This window comes from Diabrotica undecimpunctata, chromosome 5 (genome assembly GCF_040954645.1).
Source record: "Diabrotica undecimpunctata isolate CICGRU chromosome 5, icDiaUnde3, whole genome shotgun sequence".
NCBI lineage: Eukaryota > Metazoa > Arthropoda > Insecta > Coleoptera > Chrysomelidae > Diabrotica > Diabrotica undecimpunctata.
In genome coordinates this window covers 21,396,311-21,420,808 of record NC_092807.1, presented here as the reverse complement: position 1 = coordinate 21,420,808, position 24,498 = coordinate 21,396,311, and the positions used below count along the sequence as shown (strand labels likewise).

Sequence of the window (24,498 nt, the reverse complement as noted above, 5' to 3'; positions counted from 1 at the left end):
TGCAATGACACTTATATCGGTATCTGAATACTATATATCGGTGTATATATATATATATATATATATATATATATATATATATATATATTTATATATATATATATATATATATATATATATATTATATATATATAAATATATATTTATATATATATATATACATATATATATATATATGTATATATAATATATATATATATATATATATATATATATATATATATATATATATATATATATATATATATATAATGTAATATTAAAAGTCTGAGGTGCGCCAAGCAATTAATTAGCTAATTAATTAATTAATTAAATTTATTTAAATGAAGCAATTATGATTCTATCACACTATTTAATTTTCGTATCTCAGGGTTTTACTCGTGCTTCAATATCTATGCTTTACATATGATAGGTAAGGTCCAAAGAATACCGGAATAATAAAAAACATATATGATACAACATTATATATTGAAATACAAATAACACTCAAATATCTACAATAAAAAATATCTCATATAATGATTATCAAAATTTTGTTCTACGTACGTGAACCTTCAAAAAATTAATGGTATATACAATATAAATTCAAATTTCAAATCAAAATTGTTGTTATAAATCTCCTGATCAAAATATTCCTATCTTTTCTAAAGCAATTGTTAAAAAAATGTGTTGTTAATAAAGAAAAATTGACGAATGGTAAAACTATTTCTCTGATGATGAGTTGTCCAAATCCTTGTTCCTTGTAGCCTGCACTATCTATTCTTAGCAGTCCCCTAGGTAATCAGTAATCTTACAACAAATTATTGCGAGCCTATCGTCTTTAATGATCTCCTTCAAATGCACGTATCGTTCAAATGATGCTAGCCTCTTCTCCTCTCGATAAACAAAAACTCTCGTTCTGGCCTGAACAGTGACTCTTGGAATATAAGTAGAAAAATATAACTTACAATATTTTACTGGATCAGCTTCCGTCAGATACACTTACTCCACGAAAACTCACAAACATTCGCTTCTACTGCTGACTACCTCTGGGGAACCACCAGAAAACAACGAGTGTTCGCCTTGCACCCTTGGAGAAACAACTGATTATCTTTTCTCCCTCAAAAATCTAGCTAAACTCTTATTCCTACATACCTATCCCACTTTTTTCAATCTCCTTCAATCAAAGTTCGTCACACTTATCCCCATCTACCATTTAGATAACAAACAACAATTTTACCTACAGTTATAAATTTCCTAAAAACTATTAACATGCTAATCGGTTTCTACAAATTCTTAAGAACTAGCGGAGAATTATATTTTCTATTCTATTGTCTTATTCACTGTATATCGACGTACAAAATAATTAAAAATTAAATTTTGTTTACTACAGGTAATCCAGGATAATGGACTTTCATTTCTTTGAAATATCTTTTATTTTGTACTTTGAAATATATTAAAAGCAAACCAATATTATTTTCAATTTTACATATCATTATATATATATATATATATATATATATATATATATATATATATATATATACATATATATATATATATATATGTATGTTCGGAAAGATTTCCGCGGTTAGTACAATTAAACTTAGAGCTAAGATTAATATTATTATAAAAATTAATATTAAACTCACCAGGCTTCCGGGTTAAACTGCGTCGATATCCATTTTGCCGAGCTTTCGACATCCTCTCTGATGTCTTCTTCAGGGCTTCCGAGGTCTCAGTCTCCCGAGCCCCCAGACACTACTACACTCACTAGTCACTTCTAGTTCACTCTTAGTAGTGAACTTCTTAGTAGTGAACTAGTGAGTGAACTAGAAGTGACTAGTGAGTGTAGTAGGGTCTGGGGGCTCGGGAGACTGAGACCTCGGAAGCCCTGAAGAAGACATCAGAGAGGATATCGAAAGCTCGGCAAAATGGATATCGACGCGGTTCAACCCGGAAGCCTGGTGAGTTTAATATTAATTTTTATAATAATATATATGTATATATATATATATATATATATGTATATATATATATATATATGTATATATATATATATATATATATATATATATATATATATATATATATAGAAAAGGAAAAGAAGTCTTTGCTGACAACGTTAGAAAACGGAGCTTTGAGGTTTATTGGGATTTGCAGCGGTGAAATAAGTGTACTCTTTTAACTAAGTTTCAAGCTTTCGAAAATGTTTATTTTCATCATCAGGAAAAATTGAAATAAAGTGCTACTGTTAGTAAAGCATCCTCGAAACCTATTAAGAGTGTAAAAGGTTGTAAAAACTTACGTTATTGAGATTTGTCTTTCGTGGATGTTCTACTCACATGTGACAATTTCACGCACCACTCATTGATTGAGTCAATAAATAAAAAATATATAAATTGCATGGCGTAAAAGACCAAACTTGACAATTATTTTTACTTTTAACACATAAGAAAAGACAATTACAACGATTTAAAACGGCCACGTATGCCGGCCAACAGTGAAGTGTTAGGTTAAGAGTAGCTGTCATTCCTGGACATGGCAAATGACAGTACTTTTTCTTGTTTTCTTTGTCTTATGTAGTACTACTATTATTACACATCAAAATTTAACAAAGATTGTATTTAGGTTGAAAGAACAATTTTTTTAAGATGAGAAATATAATAAATGAAGAAACCTTGAAACTTTACAATGACTCAGTTATTGAAACATCATTGAAATGTGAATGTGTATCCAAATATAATAGGTAGGAGTAAATGGTGCTTAACTGATTAATGTCACTCCTTTTGTTCATTGCGTTTGAATTTTGAGCAATGAATGCCATTTCTAAGAAGAGTCTTTTTTTGTAATTGGATTCAGTAGCTAAAACTTTGACTTTGATTCATAATTCATTATGTGATGTTCTTTATTTACATGTTCTGCAAGGGCAGATTTTTCCGGATATAGTCTGCTGTCGCTTCGATGACTGATTAGGCGACTACCTAGGCTACGAGTGGTTTGTCTCACATATACCAAATTACAATTGTTGCAAGGAATCTGGTAAACTACGTTGGAACAATCTTTGATGTCACTTTTATCTTTGACTTTTGAATATATAGATCTTGCAGTTAATGAAGTTTTAAAGGCTATTTTTAAATTAGTGAAATCTTTAAAAAGTCTTGTCAGTCTGGGTGTTATGCCTTTTATGTATTTTAATGAAGTATATGAGCAATTGGCATTTTGTTCTCCACTTGTAACAATAATTTGCACCTCATCATTTTGGCGTGCTATGTTCGGGGTCAAACTAAATAAGATCTTGGTGACTAGGTGTTTTGGGTATGAATTGTCGATGAAAAGGTTAGACAGGAATTTCAGGTTCTTCTGATGGAAAGAAGGATCACTGATTGCTATGATTTTAGCTTTCATTTGCTTGAGCAAATTGATTTTTATTGAATATCTATGATATGACCAATAGTTAAGGAAGCGTCCAGAACTATGAGGTTTTCTATGCCAGTCAATAATCAGGAAGTTGTTCTGGATTCTGATGAACCGGGTATCAAAAAAGGGGACTGAGCATAGATCATCCTCATGTTCGATTGTAAACTGTAATAGAGGGTCCTAACTATTGAATACATTCAAGATTTCTGTAGATCCATCGCTAGGAATAGCTAGGATTAAGTCATCCACATAATTTTTTACAAAGAGAATATGAAAGGACAATTCTGGAATCACCATATATATATATATATATATATATATATATATATATATATATATATAAGAAAAGATTAATGCGAGGTTAAAGTAAGATTATGGTAGAAAGTAGGAAACAAACCTCGAAAGAAGGAAAAAAGTCTAGGACGAAAAGTTACATTGTTTGTCCAATAGAATAATGGACATCGGAGATCAACTAGAAGATCCAGAGAAACAACAAAATTATTGTAAATAAGAACGAAATAAGGAGAGAATGGCAATTGTATATATCAGAGTTGTTTGAAAATGACAGAAATAATTATCAGCAAACATTCCTTTCGTTAGATATAGGCTGTCACTTTTCGTCTGCCATATTCTTAAAGTTTAATTTATGTACATTAAAATGAAATTTTGCGATGCCAATCTATTTGTCGGATGTTTTTGATGAACAGCTGTACTTGTATGTTAACTTGTTTTCAATTTGGATTAGTAATATCTCGATCATTTTTACCTCAATGTTTACTGTACTCAATCAATTATTTGCATACTAGTGAATATTTTTTTTAATTAAGTTGTCAGTGTTGTAATGGCAGCATTCGACTGTTTATCAGTTATATACAACAAAAACTTTCGAAAATTACAGTTCCTCGTACTTTACATCAGTTTGCTCACAATTATATTCCTTAAAATGAATCAGTTTGTGAAATGTACATAAATCAAATTCTGAAATATCATTAAAATTTTAACATTAATAATTCCTTTTTTTTATTTAACTTAATTTGAAAAATGGTATATTTAATAAAGCTGTTTCGGAATTTTAAGGAATTAATAATTGCATTGTTACAGAAATGACTTGAATATTAAAACTGGTTTTACGAAAGACCGAAAAAGGAAATCAAAGAACATATTGAATAAATTAAAAAATTCTTTAGATACCGAGGTTTTATTAGTAAAAAAAAAACTTACCTACAATGAAGTCAAAAACTTTTGATGCAAAATGTGATATTTATTAAAGATAAAAAATTAATAGATGGCAGATGGGGCAGATGGGGCGATATTTTTGCTAGCTTTGCAGAGCAGTACTAACAGTTCTACTAACGTTTCTGCTTAGAAACTTCCTAGTTTTATATTCTTTTATATTCTTATTCAACATAAATTATTGCCTGCATTTAAAGTAAAATATTTGCTGTTAACAAAATTATTTAGCAAGGAACCGTGACCATGGAAAATATTATTGTATTATTGTCCCAATTTTTTAAATCAGCGTTGTCGGATTCTTAATATTATTTTCCTCTCTAACATAAAGCAACGTCGTTTGCTTTATTTAATGAAACCACAGCATGTTACGTAACTGACTGAGGCTTTATATCGCCAAATTGTTAATTATCCCCAAATCTCACATACTGTATTGTGGCACTCATTTTTTTGTAATTTGGTAAACGCTTTATAGAACAATTTGTACAGGACTTTCTATTTTAGACACATTTTATATAATAGTTTATATTTTTATAATGAACATAATATATCTAGGATTATTATTATGTTTGTTTTATATTAAAATGTACATACAATACGTTAATTGGCTGCAGTGCAATAGGTACACAACACATGGTTGAAAAATTAAACACAGTGTTTTGTTTTTATTGTAGAACCTTATAAAGTTTACAAATATTAAAAAAAAGAGTTATTAATATTAATATTATATTAAGTTATTAGTGACACTACCAGTTAATAATTGGTAGTGTCATTCTTTGCAGCAGTGACGGCCTGGAACTTTCTTGGCATACTTTCAATACATTACTGTCAATTTTGTTGAGTTGTTCCAATTCTATGCAATACTGTTATTAACCCGGCATCCAACAGGTGAATTTTTTTCCACTAACAGACAGGTGGATTGTGACAAACCCCAGCAACTGAAAAAGTTAAAGAATTCCAAAAAATATCTTTACGTTTATTTTTTATTATTTATTATTGTAATTTGTAATACACAACATGTAATCAATAACATTATATGAGTTTAAGTTAAATTAAAGACGAAAGAAAAATGATTTTATTTATAATTAATAAAAAAAAGATGGCTAAATTAGTAAACAATACGAACTTGAATAATTACTCAAAATCTGTACAGTCCTTACAATAGATTTTGGCATGCTCAAGACAGAGGTAAATCTCGCAAGCCTCGCATACGTATTTGGTTTTTCTGTTACAAAAACGAGGACACTTGGAATATCTTCCCTGCTGACCTGGTCTCCTTCTCTTGGGTACTGGCTCTGATTGTTCACCCAAAACATGTCTTATAGAACTACGCAGTTCTCGAGTTAACCTCGGATTTGTTACTCTATTCCGTTGATTGTATTCTATTTATTGTTGTCCTAACTCATTTAGGAACATTCTCCTAGCAATTATCACGTCATTATTGTTCACTTTTTAATTTATTTGGGCATTAATTCCTACGGTATTGAGAAAGGAGAAAAATATTGTTAGTGGCCAGCGGAGACTCCGACGTGAAACACTGTAAGATGCGCACATTTCATCCACGACATCAACACCATACTTACTAAAATTATAAAAAGATCCTCATATCTCAGGAACTTTCTTCTCCGTATTACCCAAAAAATTATCATGATAGAGAGATGACATCAATAATTTCACTTTTCCCTTTTTTGAGTGATAGGATATTAGTGTACAATTTTCTTGAAAACCCAAACAGTGTAGAATACAAATCTCTGTTACGTACATTTAAAAATTCTGGAGGTATGTGTGGCTTATTTTTTCTAACTGTTCCAACCGCAGTGAGTTTGTGAATATTTCGTAGGTTTTCGAGGAGTTCGTAGCTGGTATACCAGTTGTCAAACGCCACGTTCCGTTTTATTCCAGATATCGGGGCAACTAGACGGTCTACAATATCTTTAGGGCTATTGCTTTTTCTAAAAGGTCCATCTGGCTGCTGACCAACATAAACTTCTATATTTACAAGGTAGTACGTACATGCATCTACCAAAGTGTGTACTTTTATATCGTACTTAGCTGGTTTGTTCGGTATATATTGTCTAAAACTGCAGCGGCCACGAAACGCCTCCAATTTTTCGTCGATTGTTACATATTGAGACGATGTATAGGCGTTCTTGCAGTTATCCACGAATCGGTCAACAATTCCTCGAATATGTGCCAATTTGTCTAGTTTCAATCAGTCTGCTCTGTTGTGCAGCTTTTATTCCTGAAGAATTTGTTTCTCCAAAGTGATTTGAATTTTTCCATTTTTCAGTCTTTTCTCTTATTCTTTCGTTAGTGCATGTAACAATGTCAACAATCATTTGTTCAGATATAAATAACTGAAAACATTCGATAGGAGTTCTGGCGGATTAAGCATACGTTTTAACACCAGGTAGATATGTTATAACGTTTTCAGATCTTGTTCTAACGTTTTTGTTTGGTGAAGCTTTTCAGCCATTTTTTCCTAAAAAGTTGGCACTTACATTTGGACTTCCATCTTCATCTGAGTTGTCTGTGATCTCTGGAACGTCAACATCTTGAAGCTGGTCAGGATAGTCAATATTTTCACTAACATTGTCTATTTCTTCACTTACTTCCAAATCACTCTTGTCAATACATTCGTCACTGTCTACTTCATCCCATAAGGCCTAAAGGCGTGCTTGTTCTCGTTTGTAATTCATTTTAGCTTAAACTAATAAAAAAATATGTTAAAATCTATAATAAGTATTATTCACTTACCATCTTCTTCTTCACGTGCCATCTCCGCGATGGAGGTTGGCAATCATTATGGCTATTCTGATCTCAGATGCTGCTGCTCTGAATAGTTCAATTGATGTGCATCCGTACCATTCCCTCAAGTTACGTAACCATGAGATTCTTCTTCTTCCTACACTTCTCTTGCCCTGGATTTTCCCTTGTATAATCAATTGAAGTAGGTTGTATCTCTCATTACGCATAACATGCCTCAGGTATTGCAGCTTTCGTGTCTTGATGGTTTCCAATACTTCCATTCTTTTGTTGATTTTTCTCATGACTTCCTTGTTTGTTTCATGCTCGGTCCATGATATCTTCAGGATTCTTCTAAACACCCACATTTCAAATGCTTCCAACTTTTTAGCAGTCGACGCGTTAAGTGTCCATGCTTCTATTCCATAAAGCAAAGTCGAGAAAATATAGCACCTTGCCAGCCTAACTCTCAAGTCCAATTTTAGTTCTCTTGCACAAAGTACCTTTCTCATTTTATTGAAGTTTGTACGTGCTTTCTCTATTCAAACTTTGATTTCTTTGGAGTAATCGTTTGTGTGATTAATTATTGTGCCAAGATAGTGGTAGTTTTCAACTTGTTCCAAAGCACTACCGTTAATTGTCAGGCTTTCACCATTATTTTGGGTTTTTGATATCCTCATAAATTTTATTTTCTTGGTGTTTATTGATAATCCATATTCCTCTCCATACTCAACTATCTTGTTTATTAGCTTTTGGAGGTCTCGGAGGTTGTCTGTTATTAAGATAGTATCGTCCGCATATCTAATGTTGTTAATTGGTGTTTCATTGACCTTGATTCCTGCTGTTTCTCCCTCAAGAGCTCTTTTCATAATTTCTTCAGAGTATGCATTGAATAGTAGTGGTGACAATACACACCCCTGTCGCACTCCTCTTTTAACTTCGAACTCTTCTGATGTGTGTTCATTAATGCGTACGTGTGCCTGCTGTTTATAATACAGATTTGTTATATTTCGAAGGTCATTGTGTTGTATTTGTTTTGCTTTGAGGATGTCCATTAGCTCTTTGTGGCGAACTTTGTCGAAAGCTTTGTTGTAATCTATAAAACAGACGCACATATCTTGGTTCACATCCAAGCATTTCTGGATTAGTATGTTGAATGCAAATAGAGCTTCACGGGTACCTACGCCATTACGGAATCCAAATTGAGTTTCTTCAATATCCCTATCAAGTGTTTTGTAAAGGCGTGTATGAATGATCTTTAAAAACAATTTAAGTAGGTGAGACATCAGGCTTATGGTACGGTGGTCGGTGCATTCTCTAGCATTTTTCTTTTTTGGGAGACAAATGAATGTTGAGGTCAACCATTCGTTGGGTATGTCACCCGATTGATAAATTTTATTAAAAAGCTTTAAGAGGACATCAATGTACTCATTTTCTATTATTTTCTATTATTTTACTTACCATACTTAATATACTAAAATAAAAATAATTCTGCAGAATGTACAAAATCCGACACGTGGGGTCTGACCGCTTTCAATCCAAATATACTTGGCGAAACTAAACAGGTGACTAAAAACTATGTGTTATCGCTTAGATGGCTATAAAATAGAAAGCTATCTAGCCGCTGTTGCCACTACATGCAAAATTTCCGTATATTTTAGGCGCTTCAGTATTGTTGGGGTGTATCTGTCGGATCCTGGGTTAAGCTCTCGATCAATTAAGGCTTTCGGTTATAATTTCATAAAAAAATTTTTTCTTTATGAGCTTCAAAAGATTCTCTATTGAATTCAGATCTGGCGATATGCTACGCCAGTCAAGCACCTTTATCTGATTGTCAGCAAGGCATTTTGTAAGGAGCTGAGTCAAGCATAAACGTAAAACTCTTTATTATTTTTGTTTGCAGTAGTGTCAAGTACCCACACCACATTGTTCCTTCGACAATAGAGTCTACTAATTTCTTGACTGCTGATGATAGCTGCGCAAGATGCTCAGAGAATGCTTTACCGTCCTTACAATACAATTCACTTTGTATTTTTCCCCAGGTCTTCTCCTTATAAATTCATCTCCATCCATGAGGATCTGCAAGGTAGATTCGCCCGAAAAACAAACCTGGAATATTGTTATTATTTTTGAATCGTCGACAAATTGATAGAATAGAATTACGCTTCTAAATGGAGCGTATAAATTATTTTCCACAGTACTATGTCACCCTATGGCACCCTATGCAGAACGTATAGTAGAAAGATACCAGGCTGGTTTCAAAGGTGGTAAATCGACAATTCATCAGATTGTAACCCTAAAACAAATTTTGGAAAAAACACTGCAATATGGCATTAATACTCATCACATATTTATAGACTACCAAGCAGCCTACGACTCTGTGAGTAGAAGAGGAAAGTTCAAAGCAATGAAAGAACTAGGAATACACAATCCGTTGGTAAATTTAACAAAACTAACTCTTGAAGAAGTTGAATGTAAAGTACGAATTCAGGAGGAACTGTCTGAACCGTTTAAAACAAATAATGAGCTGCGCCAGGGAGAGGCTGGAAGAGGCTGTTCAGTGGCTTTGGAAAAAGTAATACGTATGTCACAAATTACAACCACTGGTTTAGTATGTAATAAATCAGTACAAATTCTAGCCTATGTTGATAATAATAGTATTGTTGGGAGAACGGAAAACACTGTACGAGAGGAATATGTAGCATTAAAAGAATCAGCTACAAAAATGGGTTTAATAATAAACACTAACAAAACGAAGTATATGAAAATAAGCACGCAACCACAAATCCTACGACCACTTATTATAGAAAAAGACGTCATCGAAGCAGTGGACGAATTTGTATACCTGGGAGTGCTCCTTAACACCAAAAATAATACTACGACCGCAGATAAACCGCAGAATTTGCACGGCCAACAGATGCTATTTTGGACTCAATATCCTCCTTACATCCAAAAATATAGACTTTAACAAAAAATAATGAAAACATGTTAGGGATATTTTGAAAGAAAAGTAATAAGGCGAATCTATGGAGCAGTGAATGACAATGGAGTGTGGAGAATATGATACAACTTTGAACTTTCTAGAATATACTGGGGACTTGGAATCGTAAAACATATTAAGATAGGACGTCTGAGATGGATAGGGCATATAATGCAGATGGAACAAAATGACCAGCTAGAAAGACCCAGAACAAGGTTCCTTGATAATATTGATGAAGACATGAAAAATATGGAAATACCTGCTTGACGGAGAAAGGCGATAGATAGGGACGACTGGAGAGAAATTCTTGAGGAGGCTAGCACCCACGCAGGGTGGTGAAACCACAATGATGATGATAGACAAATTGATCAACTGTAAACTACATAAAAAAAAACAATGTTTAGTAATGTTATTAAACTGATTTCAATAATTAATGGTACAATCTTTATGATATTTAGTTCATTGAAGCGTTTTCTTCGTCATGGCTGGTATGACTAACTGCTTTTTTGCAGGGCGGCAGGTTGAAAACCCCATATGCTTTATTCGCCGACGAGCTGTCATTAGTAAAATATTGATGCCAGACTTCTGCATCATTTTTGTTAAGATCCTTTAAGTTTGTTTTCTGTTTGCCAAGACAATATCTCGAATTTTTCTTTCATCTCGTGGCGTTTTTTTTCCACCAAATTTTTGTTTTCGCCGTGGGATCAAATCCAAATTTTCGTCTAATTTTTTCTACGTACGGTCCACAGTTGACTTAGGACTTTAAGAAATTTATGCCATTTTTCTCAATAGGTTTTCTTAGGAGTGATTAGTGTTCAATAATAAAGCTTTTGTTTCAGCTTTGTTCCTTGGTGGGATGTCTTTGGCTTTTCCCATGATGTTCTGGTACCACTGGTGTAAAGAACAACCAATGTATGCTAAATTTATAAAAAAATACTGTACAACTGTCAGAATATTACTAGAGAGCAATGGAAACTATTTATTTATAACTATAAACACCAGGAATACAAAATAATATGCACACAAGCTGCAAGCTAGGCTGAGCATTGACAAACAATGGTATCTAAGCCTCGTATTGTCACGCCCGCTGTGTTGCCGCTGTTGTCAGACTATTTATTGTACTTTCATAAAGTGTTGCAAGATAATTAAATGAAAACGAAGGGAATAATATATTATACAGCTCAACTGTATTCCCTTTTTGTAAAAAAAATGAATTTTACTAGGTAACTCTAATTTGTATTTAATATTGTTCTATCTGTAAAAAATCAAGCAATCCAGGCGACCATCCTCATCCTCGAGTACTCCATGTAAATTTATGACTTGTTGGAGGTAATTAATAAAACATATGTTAGCGAACAAATAAATTCAGTGAAAATTAAAAACAGTATTTACTTTATGTTCGCATACTTAATTAACATTTTTTTTGCGTGTTTAAACGAAGTCATTTAGAGATTAATTACAATATTACTGCTTTTTTAAATTTTTATTACGGTGAGAGCGGACCTAATCAAATTTTTTTAATAAAACCGCCTCCCTTCTCTCACTTTAATAAAAAAAGGTACTAAATATAAAAAATACTGCCTTATTTTATATCTAACACCGCATAAATATAAACATAAGTGACATTTATTAGAATTTTAGATTGGGTACAAAAAGCTATAAAAGTAACAAAGGTTAAGGGTCTGAAGGGAACTGTGACATTTTTGTATAAAGAGCTGTTTGTTGAGAGGTTAACGTATTCATGTTTATTTTGGTAATTGAATGTCCATGGAAAGTAACTTTTTTATATTATAAAATATTATTTAATGTGTTATAATAAAACGTAACAGCTGAATAGACGAAACGACGCTCAGAAATATGTGGAACAAATAAAAAAAATACTAAACATTTAAATATTAATATACTGAGCAGCAAAATTAACGCGTCGCCTTAAAATTGGGACATTTTTGATGTCTCGAATTTCCTAAACCTGTTCGATTTAAGTGATTTTTCATTAAGTTATAGCCTTCAGTAACTAGTCAAATAAAAGATAATACGGGATTTGGATACCAAGATCCGGCAAAAAAGGACAATTACAAGGCGGCAAGGCCTTCTCGGTCGCCAACAGATGAAATCATTGCCAATCTAGTGCAAAGAAAATGCTCATGATCTGCACATGCAATGTTAAAACATTATATAAGGCCGGAAAGACCCATAATGCAATCAAGGAAATGGATAAACTCTTAATAGAAATCATGGGAATAAGCGAAATGAGATGTATGAAATTTGGGCAATATGAAATTAACAATCATCACATCTATTATTCTGGAAGACACGAAAATGGAGTAGGTATAATATTAAATCAAGAAACTTCCAGACATCTTAAAAACTTTGTACCCATATTGGAAAGAATGCTCCTCCTTTAACTTGATACCTACCCAATAACAACTAACATTATCCAGGTATGTGCCCCTACAGCTGACAAACCAGGCGACATAAGTAAAGCATTCTATTTTAAACTATCCAACACCTTGAAACACCTTCCTAAAAAGGAATTTACCTTGATTATGGGTGATTTAAATGCCAAGATTGGTAGGGGACAATCAGGAGAATTCATAGGACAGTTTGGGCTTGGAGAAAGAAATGGGCGAGGAGACCGATTGGGTGAATTTGTATCAGAAGAAGACTTTGTAATTACTAACACTTACTTCAAACTCCCATACAGAAGATTATATACGTGGAAATCACCTCAAGATACTTCAGGCCACATAGTCAGTAGTAGATAGACTACCTGTTTCTGGGCTCATCCCCTAATTCGCATCCCCTAAAATCGCAACCCCCGGTCGTAAGTTCCAAACGGCTTAACGTAGGATGACGTACGAGGGCTCGTTGGAAAGGGGATGAAAAATGGGGTTGAACGCAGTATGTGCCGTGCGCATCGGAGCATGCCAAAAGGTCATTACGTCATATCTTTGGTTCTATTGGTCCGATCGGGGCGTACGAGGGCTCGTTGGAACGGGGAGGAGACGGGGACACAAAAAACAAAGATGGCAGCATTGCCAAATGGGCGCTAGAATGTATCTTTGATGCTATTGGCATGATTTTGACGTATGAGGTGTCAAATGAAAGCGTAGGTGACACACAGAAGCCATGTCAACGATCAGTATGAACATTCTTCTTCTTCTTTTCCGTACAGTGCCTAAGAGAACGTGACATTCGAGACAGGACGTGACATTTGACGTAGAACGTGAAATGCCACGTGACATTCGACGCAGGACGTGACATTCGACGTAGAACGTGACAGTTATGTGACATTCAACGCAGGACGTGACATTCGACGCAGAACGTGACATTCGACGTAGAACGTGACAGTTATGTGACATTCGACGCAGGACGTGACATTCGACGCAGAACGTGAAATGACGTGACATTCGATACAGAATGTAACAGGGTATCAAAGAGATCTTATACATAGAATTTTATTAAATTAGACATCACAATGTAATTCATCATTCAAAATCCTTTAATTTGATGGGTCATACGTCGATTTCCGCTTATCCGTTCAAAAGATATATGGTAAGGTGTCATAACGACCGTTGTAATAACTTGGTCGAACTATAAATGCTTATTTATTGTTATTGACGGTAAAACAAAACCATTGGCATAGAAAAATCTCTTATCGCAGTTTGATCTCTAGCAAACCCTAACTCGCTCAATTTTGCACCAAGTGCTCCGTGCAGTATACCATTAGAAAGGTATTTTCATGTATATTACGAAAATTACCGACCAAGTGCGATACGATCATTATTTATGGCTAAAAACATCATAAAACGAACCAACGTCAAATTCCCAATTCTCTTGTACTAATACAAATTATATCTTTATAAAATTTATCTAGAAACTTGCCATATAAAACGTGACATTCTACGTAGAACATATCCAGTAGTAATGCGTAGGAGAAATATACATATCTTTCATTAAAATATCTTTTATTATTGAGTTACATATAGCTACAAGTTATATATACAACACTGAAACTTTTTTATTAAAAAAAAAAAAAAAGACATAGACATGTACAAGTATTGTTTATTTACATTACATTAGACAATAAGGCATGTAAACAGACAAGCACCTTGATTTATACTAATTTCCAAAAATTGTTAATACAGTTATTTATACAAAAATCCAAACACACACATATCTTCTGACTGAAGAAGTTTTTGTGTAATATTAACCGTATTTTTATAAAACATGTATTATATGGATAAAATTAGTATTAATCAAAGAATTGAAATTATATACAGAAATATATTAAATATGTTAAAAGATAGTGCATTTGTTAGCAAAACCGGATGAAGCCTCGTGATAACGCGGTACCGCATAATTCAAAACACGTAAACAAGTGTGATAACAAATTTTATTTTAATCATTGGAAAAACAAGTACACCGGAAAGAAAACCGCAGTTGCTACATTTTGTAAAATGTATGATGATATCAGCAACCACATTAACAAAATTCTAAATTGATAACAACGATTCGCTTACCGCAATATCTATTTATTGTATACCATAAAAATTAGTTGAAGAAATAAAAATAAATATATAAATATGAGCATTTCTAGAACACAAGGTGTTGCTTATCAATGAAACGAATCAGTTGATGGTACCGTAGGCGCATTAGGTTGACGCAACTTGGGCTCGCGTGGGGCGATATGCTGCTCTGTTCTTTAAAAGACCGAGGAGCGCATACGGTGTCACAGTTCGCATCGCAAACATACAACAACAACAACAAGTTCGCAGTAGTCAATACGGTGTGCAGTGACTTACATATATCTGATAAAGGTAAGCGGTTTTTGTCTTTTGTATATTTATATGTATTTATTATGTCCTTTTTATCATTGTATTTTATGAGAATTGTACATCTCTCTGTTCGTATTTCATGCAGTATTTATTATGTCCTTTTTATCTATTTGGGTGTTGTAAAACATTTCACGTCTGCTATTTTTTATAAGAAGTATTCTCCGCTGTTCGTATTTCGATTTCTTGTAGTATATGGTTCTTCTCTATTGCCGAGTATGTAATGCATCTCTCCATTCACGTTAAGCGGAAAAACTATAGTTTGTTCTATTGCTGTTGTAGATGGATCTATCAAAACTAAATAATTCATCCTTGGTTGCAGAACGTAAGCCAATAAAAAAACTTAAAGATCTGCAAATTGGAGAAAAATTTACCATTCACAGTGCAAAGGTGGTAACAACACAATTTGGGGATACAGTTCTGCTGGATTTGGGCGCTGAAGTTGTTTTCTTACCACAGCGGGTAACCAAAGCCTACCAAGCAGCAATAACGGACCTCAACAGCGGAAACTATTCGCTGATATACGAAGGGGAAGTTGATATTGGAAAAAGCAGACTCCTAGCATCCTTTAAGATAGTTGAATAAGGTAAGTGATTTTTTCTTATTGTTTGTCTGTGTGAGTAGCCATAGCCATGCATATAAAACAAGTGATTAAACAGTCTGATGATTTGATGCACATTATTAAAAAGCTTAGTAAAATAATTTTCGATAAATTCACTGAAAGAGATCGTAAAGTTTGGACAAGACGGTTAAATAGTCAAATTTTTAGATGTAGTAAAGTAATTAAAAACAATAGACTATCCGTAGGAACAGTTAGAAAATTGCAAACTTACATAGGACATTTTAAGCATTTTAGACAAATTATTTTAAATTTTAATAATAAGTACGTTGGGTTGGGGCTTAATTCAAAATTACGCAATAGAGTTAAATGGGAAAATGTTATTTCGTGTTTTGCTAGTCGAATTAAAACTGGAGTTATAGTTAATTTAGTGCATAAGGACTTAACACAGTTCCTAAATGATTGTTATATTATTTTTAGCAGAAAAATTAAAATTATTTTAAAAACAAATAGAATTCTTAAAGTTAATACTACATTTTGCGGCGAATTCATTAAAAAATCAAGTGATACCGAAAGTTTAGATTTAAAATATTTTAACACTAAAAATGCTATTATAGACACATCGACCGATTTACATCTTTGGTTTAGTGAAAATGTTAAGGATAAAATTTTTACAAAGCTGTCTGAATTTGCAGAAAAAGATTCGGGTGCTGCTCTGTCTAAAGTAATTTCATTAGAAGTTAATATTAATAAAGTAGAAATAGGAAACGGTTCATCGTTCATTGACTTGCCAATAGAGATTCAGAAAAAACGAGCGTGCATTAATGTGCATAACGTTGATCAGGCTTGTTTTTATTGGTCGATTGTTAGCGCTCTGTATCCTGTTAACAAAAATGCTGGACGAGTTTCGAAATATCCACATTATTCTACTGTTTTGCAAACGGATAAATTAGAAAGCCCAATGCCATTAAACCAAATTTCAAAATTCGAAAAATTAAACGCCATATCAGTTAATGTTTTTGTCTTAGAATTAAATGTAGTTAAGGACAAACAATTTTACGAAGTAATACCTGCCAGACTGACACCGCAAAAGATGGAAAAGCATGTTAATTTGCTGCTAGTACAAGATAAATATTTTCCAAAATTAAACGATTACGATGTTCTTCCAGAAGATGACGATCAGACTGAAATACGCCTTCATTATTGTTGGATTAAAGATTTAGGAAAATTAGTAAAATCGCAATTAAACAAAGACACATATAAAAAATATATATGTGATAGATGTTTGAACTATTTTAGCAGTGAAAGCAAACTAGCAGAGCACGAAGAAATGTGTTCAGATGTGAATAAATGCAGAATGACTGTTCCCAAATATGATCATGTGGCTTTTCGCAATTTTACATACAAACAAACAACTCCGTTTATAGTTTATGCTGATTTTGAATGTCAATTACATAATTTTACATATTCCAATGTCACAGTGAGTAAAACAGCAAAATATCAGAAACATGTACCTTTTAGTGCAGGTTATTATTTGAAATGTGCTTACGATGATAGTTTATCTTATTTTAATAGCTATAGAGGTGAAAATTGCATGGAGTGGTTCGCAAAAGAAATGGCCGAAATTTCCACATTTGTAAATTCCAAAATAAAGACAATTGTACCTATGGTCGAAAAGCCCAACACAAATATGGCAACTGTTTGCCATATTTGCGAAAAACGCTTTTTGGCTACAGATACAATTGTTGTAGATCACGATCATTTTACGGGACAAGTACGGGGATTTGCGCACCAAGCATGTAATTTGAACTTTAAAAAATTGTTTGTCGTCCCAATCGTATTTCATAATTTTAGTGGCTACGACTCGCATTTTATGATTATAGATCTTTGCAAGCATGGGCACTTGAGCTTACTTCCCATTAATAAAGAAAAATATATTTCATTTACATTACAATCTGACGAACATCAAATTAAATTACGATTTATTGATTCACTTAGATTTATGGGAGCTTCACTCGATGAATTGGCATCTCTTTTAGATATATCAGAAAAGAAGATTTTAAAACGAGAATTTAGTCAAGTAGATAATGATACATTTAATTTGTTAACTTGTAAAGGAGTATTTTGTTACGATTATATTGATAGTTTGGAAAAATTGGATGAAACTTCTTTACCCACAATTAACCATTTTTATAATAAGTTAAATAATGAATACATTAGTGAAGAGAAGTATGCTCATGCCCAAAATGTTTGGCAGAAATTTAATTGTAAAAATTTGGGAGAATATAGCGATTTGTATTTGAAAACAGATATTCTGCTGTTGGCTGATGTGTTTGAGCAGTTTCGACAAAAATGTCGAGACACATATAAATTAGATCCAGCATGGTATTATACTATGCCAGGATACACTTGGGATTGTATGTTGAGATACACACAATGTAAATTAGAATTGCTAAAAGATGTGGATATGATCTTGTTTATGGAAAAAGCCATAAGAGGTGGGATATCTGTTTGTAGCAACAGATATTCGGAGGCCAACAACAAATACATTTCGTCGTATGATCCCACACGGCCCTCTAAGTACATCCTCTATTTAGATGTAAATAATCTGTATGGCTGGGCCATGAGTGAAGCTTTACCAATAGGAGGATTCAAGTGGATCGAAGACGTAACCAAATTTGGTGTTGGTAATCTTCCCGAAGGCCATATAGATATTATGTCAATACAGGATGATGCAAAGGAGGGCTATTTTTTCCAAGTTGACTTGGAGTATCCACGCGAATTACACGACAAACATAAAGATTTTCCATTTGCTGCCGAACACCGCATTCCGCCCGGTTCAAAATTGCCAAAGTTAATACCAACTTTATATCACAAAACCAAATATATTATGCATTATAGAAATCTTAAACAGGCATTAGCCAACGGGTTAATTTTAATAAAAATACATAAAGTTTTGAAATTTAATCAATCTGCGTGGCTGCGACCGTATATCGAGTTAAATACAAATTTACGGGCGGCAGCCACCAACAGTTTTGAGAAAAATTTGTTCAAATTAATGAATAATGCTGTGTTCGGCAAGACCATGGAGAATCAAAGACGTCATCGTATTGTAAAATTATGTAAAAAGTGGCATGGAAGGTACGGAGCCAAAAATTTGATTGCGAGTAGTCGATTTCACAGTCGTACGATCTTTAGCGAAAATTTGGTAGCTATCGAACTTAAGAAATCAGAAGTATGTTTTAATAAACCCCTGTATATAGGCGCAGCAATCCTCGATATATCCAAATTATGTATGTATGATTTTCACTACAACTTTATGCTTCCAACGATGGGAGAGGAAAACTGTTCATTGCTGTACATGGATACAGATAGCTTTATTTATGAATTGCAATGTTCAGATGCATATAGAGAGGTTTTAAAGGCGCATCCAAGTAAATTCGATACCTCAGACTATGCCGAAAACAACCCATACGAAATAGAAAGGTTAAATAAAAAAATCCCCGGATTAATGAAGGATGAGGCAAATGGGAAAATAATTACACATTTTATTGGATTACGATCAAAAATGTACACATTTAAACTGCAAATAACTGACGAGGAGAGGGAAAAAGAGAGACAGCGTCTAGACAGAAAACAACTAAACAAAGAGAGAATTGAATGTGACTTGGGAAATTTGGGAATAACGAAAAAAGCAAAAGGAGTGAAATATAACGTCGTTCGAAATAAAATTACGTACGAAGACTATGAAAAATGTCTTAAAGAATTCAAAATTCAAACCGCGAGCCAAAGATGTATTCGGTCGTACCAACACTCAGTATTCAGCATCGAGCAATCCAAAACGGCTCTAAGTCCTTATGACGATAAGCGGTACTTAATACCAAAATCATTTAATACGCTTCCGTGGGGACATTATCTTGTTGAATAACATGTATTTGTTGTTGCAGAAAAACAGATAATTGGTGACAAAATTCGTTTGATCATGTCTTGTTTGATACTACTTGGTTCTTTCAATGTAGATGCACTATGCATAAATAATTATCTTCTTTTAGTATATGGCTACTCATAAGATCAAAAAAAAAAAAGAAAAGATCACTTATCACAAAGTTTTTGTAAATTGTAGTTTTTGTAAATATAAAAAATAGTATTAATTTTATAATGTAAGTTTTAATAATAAATTTGTGTAATCTTACATTTTTTGGTTTTATTTATGTTAGATTACAAATAAAAGACAACATATTTATATTAATATTATTTATTCAGTTAAATCATTTACAACTTTAATTTTATAATAATATACAAATTCCTTTAAAGCTAAACTTAACAAAGTGTTTGGACAAATATTGCAATATGCTGCGAAGGCTTCAACTGGTCCATGTAAAGAGTCTATAGCACCAAAATTGTTCTTGATGAAAGTTGAAATGTTTATATAGTATTCGTGAAATTGTAAACTCTTTAACAGCACCACTCTATGCGACATCATGCTCTGGTCTGCTTCTATAATTTGGTTGACGTCATCTTCCCACAAATAAAATGCGACTCCAAATTTCTCGATTGTTAGCAACTTTACATTTTCCATCACCAATTGTCTTAGTTTGCAAAAATCACCACACATAAATTCGATGGGATCATACTCATCCGCATAAGTCGGTAGATCTGCTTGGAAAAAATCACTCATTTTTTTTTTAAACCACTCAATTATGGCTTCCCACTCGAATGTGCTTAAACTGATTCTTTTAAAATTACCATGTTTACACAGAATGATGGATGGTGAAAAATCTCGAGCTGGAGATAGACCAATTTTTATATGGAGAGAGCTCATTGGATATGTAGTTTCCAATAAACAATATACTTCATTTGTGGCTGCTGCTTCAAATTTTGCCAATACTCGATCTAATTCGGCGCCAGGACTAGGCGGTTGACCATCTTCATCGTAGTCAAATTCTATACTAAATTCACTGCTATCATCATCGAAATTAACAGGCTGACTGTCATAACCACTATCTTGAGAGCTCATCATCATCTTCTTGTTTCGAATACCGTTGACGAAATGGGTATAAACTGAACATCGTAGTTTGTCTTAAATTTATACTTTTGTCATTCCCCACTCCTTGTGGTTAATTGTAAGCCTTTTTTAGAAAAGTGTATGTCTACGCGGCGAATCGAAATATAGATCCTCAAACTATATTCGATTTATTTATCCAGCTGTTGTGTTTGCTATCCATTCCTAACCATTTCACATACATCTTATTGCCTTTTCGTCTGAGTACTTTTTCGACCAGGTATATGTCAGGGCTTGATGTTTTCTGCAATTCTTCTTCGTAAAAACCGCCACTAATCGGCGCACCTTGCATGTCTTCGAGCAAATACGTTATAGGATTTGTTATCTTAACTTGTACAATTTTAAATAATTCAGTAGTCCAATTGGGCGTGTATGCCTTTTCGAAGAAATGTTTTGCCTTTGATACACGTACAATGTCGCCAACTTTAAACTTTCGTGGACCGGCAATCTTTAAATGAGTATAACTTTTGTTTAAAATGGCTTTTTCGTTGGATTTGTTAACCTGAGACGGTTTGTATCCTGTTTTACTGTGTTTTGTGTTGTTGTATTCCTCGGTGATTATGGGTAGAGCATCTAACCATTTGTACGATCCATGTAAACTGAAATATTTGTACAATTTTGCTTTCAACGTTCTAATAACTCTTTCGCAAATAGCAGCTTTTTTGATCGTGTAGGTGCTGTAATGATTAATTTCATGTTTTTTCATTAAATTTTGAAATTTTCTGTTGTAAAATTCGGTTCCCTGATCAGATTGTAAGTTTTTTGGAACTCGTCGAGTATGAGCGAGAATATCCGAAAATGCCCGAGTAATTTCCTCACCAGTTTTCGTTTTTAGAGGACGTGTCCACACAAATTTTGAAAAACAATCAATTACCACTAGTATTAGTTTGTAATTTTTATTTTGATGTGCATAAGGACGCATTTCAGCCAAATCCATTTGCCACAAGTCATCGATTCCTTTGATTATTGTTCGACGACGAGGATAGTTTTTTCGTGCTGGTTTATGCAATTCGTTCACCACCTCTTTCTTTTCTTTAGACATTATTTTTTCATCACACCTTCCACTACCTTAAGACGTTTGTCTATATCCCATGAATGAACGCTATCTACTATGCTTTTTAATGATTGTTCCACTTGTTTTATCCTCTGTTCCAGCTTTATATCGTACATCGTATGCTTTGCAACTGTTTCTGCAGCAGATTTTAGATTGTTCTCCATATCCTTTTTCAGTGTATTCAAATCATCTTGGATTATTTTTTTCAACATATTTATACTGTTCTTCGCATCATTTTTTATTGTATTCTGACCATCTTTGATTATTTTTTGTAACTTTTGCTCAAGAGCATCCTCTATATCCTTTTTCGTATTCAAATCATCTTGGATTATTTTTTTTTTTCAACATATTTATACTGTTGTCCGTATCATTTTTTAGTGTATTCAGACCATCTTTGATTATTTTTTGTAACTTTTGCTCGAGAGCAGATTTTAGATTGTTCTCCGTATCCTTCTTCAGTGTATTCAAATCATTTTGGATTAGTTTGTTCAACATATTTATATTGTTCTCCGTATCCTTTTGTAGAGTATTCAAATCATTTTTCATTATTTCCTGCCACTTTTGTTCGAGAAGGGGAAGTGCGGTGTTATGTATATCATCCAGTTCTTTTTCTAAATCACGTATATCATCTGCAATTAATTTTGTAGCAGTGTCTAGAGTTTCCTCCATTTCCCTTTTAAATGTATTTAGGTCAGCTTTGATTCTGGTCTCACACTCGAGAAGTGGAAGTGTGGTTTTACGTATCTCATTGATTTGTTCATCAACGTATTTTTTCGTTGCAGCATCGTCATTGACTGATGGATCCTTGACATTGCAAATTTTCACATTTTCGGCATTAATATTTCCGTCAGACGTATGTGGAAATGTAACTCGTGCCACCTTTTGGGCATTACTACTACTACTGTTACGAGAGTGATGACCGAATTTGTCGACACTCATAGTGGAAATGATACTGACATTCCCAGTTACTCTATTATATTAGCTTCTTTTAGTTCATTGATGATTGCTACGATTTCGTTGTCGAGAGATGTGTTGCCGGCGTCTTTCGAAGCCACCAATAGTTTAAGACGTTCAACTAACTCATTTGGATCATCCCAATAAATATACTCCATGGGGGCAGTGTTGTATGTTAAACGAGAGTCATCCAATCCCGTTCCTTTGGCCGTAGATGAAGATGATCGTGTTGTTGTTTTCGTTCTGTGTTCGAGTTCTTTTTTGGATCGAGTTGCATGCTTTTTCATTGCTGCATCAGATGGTTTGAATAGAGGTTTAATAATAGAATGGTATTTTTCTCCACTAGAACCTTTAAGACGTCCTAAGGTATCCAGATGAATCTCTGTGTTTTTCAACAGTGTTTTATACTTTTGTAAATCCTCATCATTATACTGTTCAGGGTTGGCATAAAATAAAAGTTGATATAGACCTGGCGTACCACCTAACCTACGTTCTTCTAAATCACGTTCTCGAATTATTATTATGTCTCCATTGCGTTTGTCAAAGTTTATTCGACGTTTTCCCATTATCCAGCCACTAATAGAATCGTAAAATGGACCATAGTTTTTATCAATTTTATCGTCTTTTATTAAATATTCTTTTATGTACTTGTGACTTATTGAAGGATATTGATCGATATATTCGTCTGTGGCATCCATCGGAATCTCGATTGGTTCTTGAATAATGTTTTCATTAGGTACCGCTAGATCGGGCGCATCAAGAAATACATCATCATCATCATCACCATTCTTCTCCTCCTCCTCCTCCTCTTCCTTTTTCATTTCTTCTTTTTTAACTTGTTCAAACTTGTTAGTGATAGTATGATGTAACGTTTTTGATGATTGTGCAATATCTTTGAGAGGTTTCGAGAGTGGTTTAAACAGTTTATTTAGGGACTCATCTTGTTCTGTTCGACCTAATTTTAATGCCAAATATTTTTTGCGAATTGATCTAGCCAATTCGGCGACTTTCTTCTTGCGAAGCGCAATGGCAACCGTATCATCTGACATTGTGATGACAACTAAACAATTATCTTACAATTTTATATATTTATCAAATCCTTTGCGATATCGGCCATTATTGAGAGCAAAATCTTTTATAATTACCAGAGTACCATACCTATCACACCAACATTCAGAACAAATTTTTTTAAATTCATCAAATGACATGTCGGGTGATACATGCTCATCAAATACATGCTTTAAATTTATCTCATCTTGCTTGAATAGTACAATCATGTTACAGTTGTCTCTAATTAACTGCTTCGGTATTTTTGAATATGTTTGGCATAAATAAGCGGCATCGATATCTTTATGTCTGCACATGGAATAATACTCGCGAATCTTTTGCTGACCATCGCATGCAACATCGTCAAATAAAAACACAGAGTGAGGTTTAGCTTCGCTGGGACTAATAATTTCTTCGTTGTCTTTAAATGGGTAATATCCTACACCTTTAACTTGCGCTATTACATCTTGCAGTAGTTGGTATTTCGGTTGAAAGAGGGATTTCGAATAAACATAGACATTTTTAAACTTGACGCCATTCGGATTGAATAGAAGAGATAGCATAACATTCGTTTTGCCGCACCCACTTGGACCGCAAATAATCGCTCTGAATGAATTCGGTAGTAATTTACCA

At 33.5% G+C, this 24,498-nt stretch overlaps 1 protein-coding gene and 1 long non-coding RNA gene across 3 annotated transcripts in view; both read left to right on the top strand.

Moving 5' to 3' along the window:
- LOC140441163 (uncharacterized) overlaps positions 1-24,498 on the top strand; it is a 471,127-nt gene that overhangs the window by 25,057 nt on the left and 421,572 nt on the right. The gene's annotated exons all lie outside the window — the stretch shown is intronic.
- LOC140441162 (uncharacterized) lies at positions 14,478-19,819 on the top strand. Of its 2 annotated transcripts, none has more exons than XM_072531634.1 (2): positions 14,478-15,174; positions 15,512-19,819. In XM_072531634.1, the coding sequence occupies exon 2, from the start codon at positions 15,822-15,824 to the stop codon at positions 19,674-19,676; it is 3,855 nt and encodes a 1,284-aa protein (XP_072387735.1). In that variant the 5' UTR covers positions 14,478-15,174; positions 15,512-15,821; the 3' UTR covers positions 19,677-19,819. The 2 variants fall into 2 exon arrangements, with proteins under 2 accessions (XP_072387735.1, XP_072387734.1); XM_072531633.1 differs by having other exon boundaries at positions 15,472-19,819.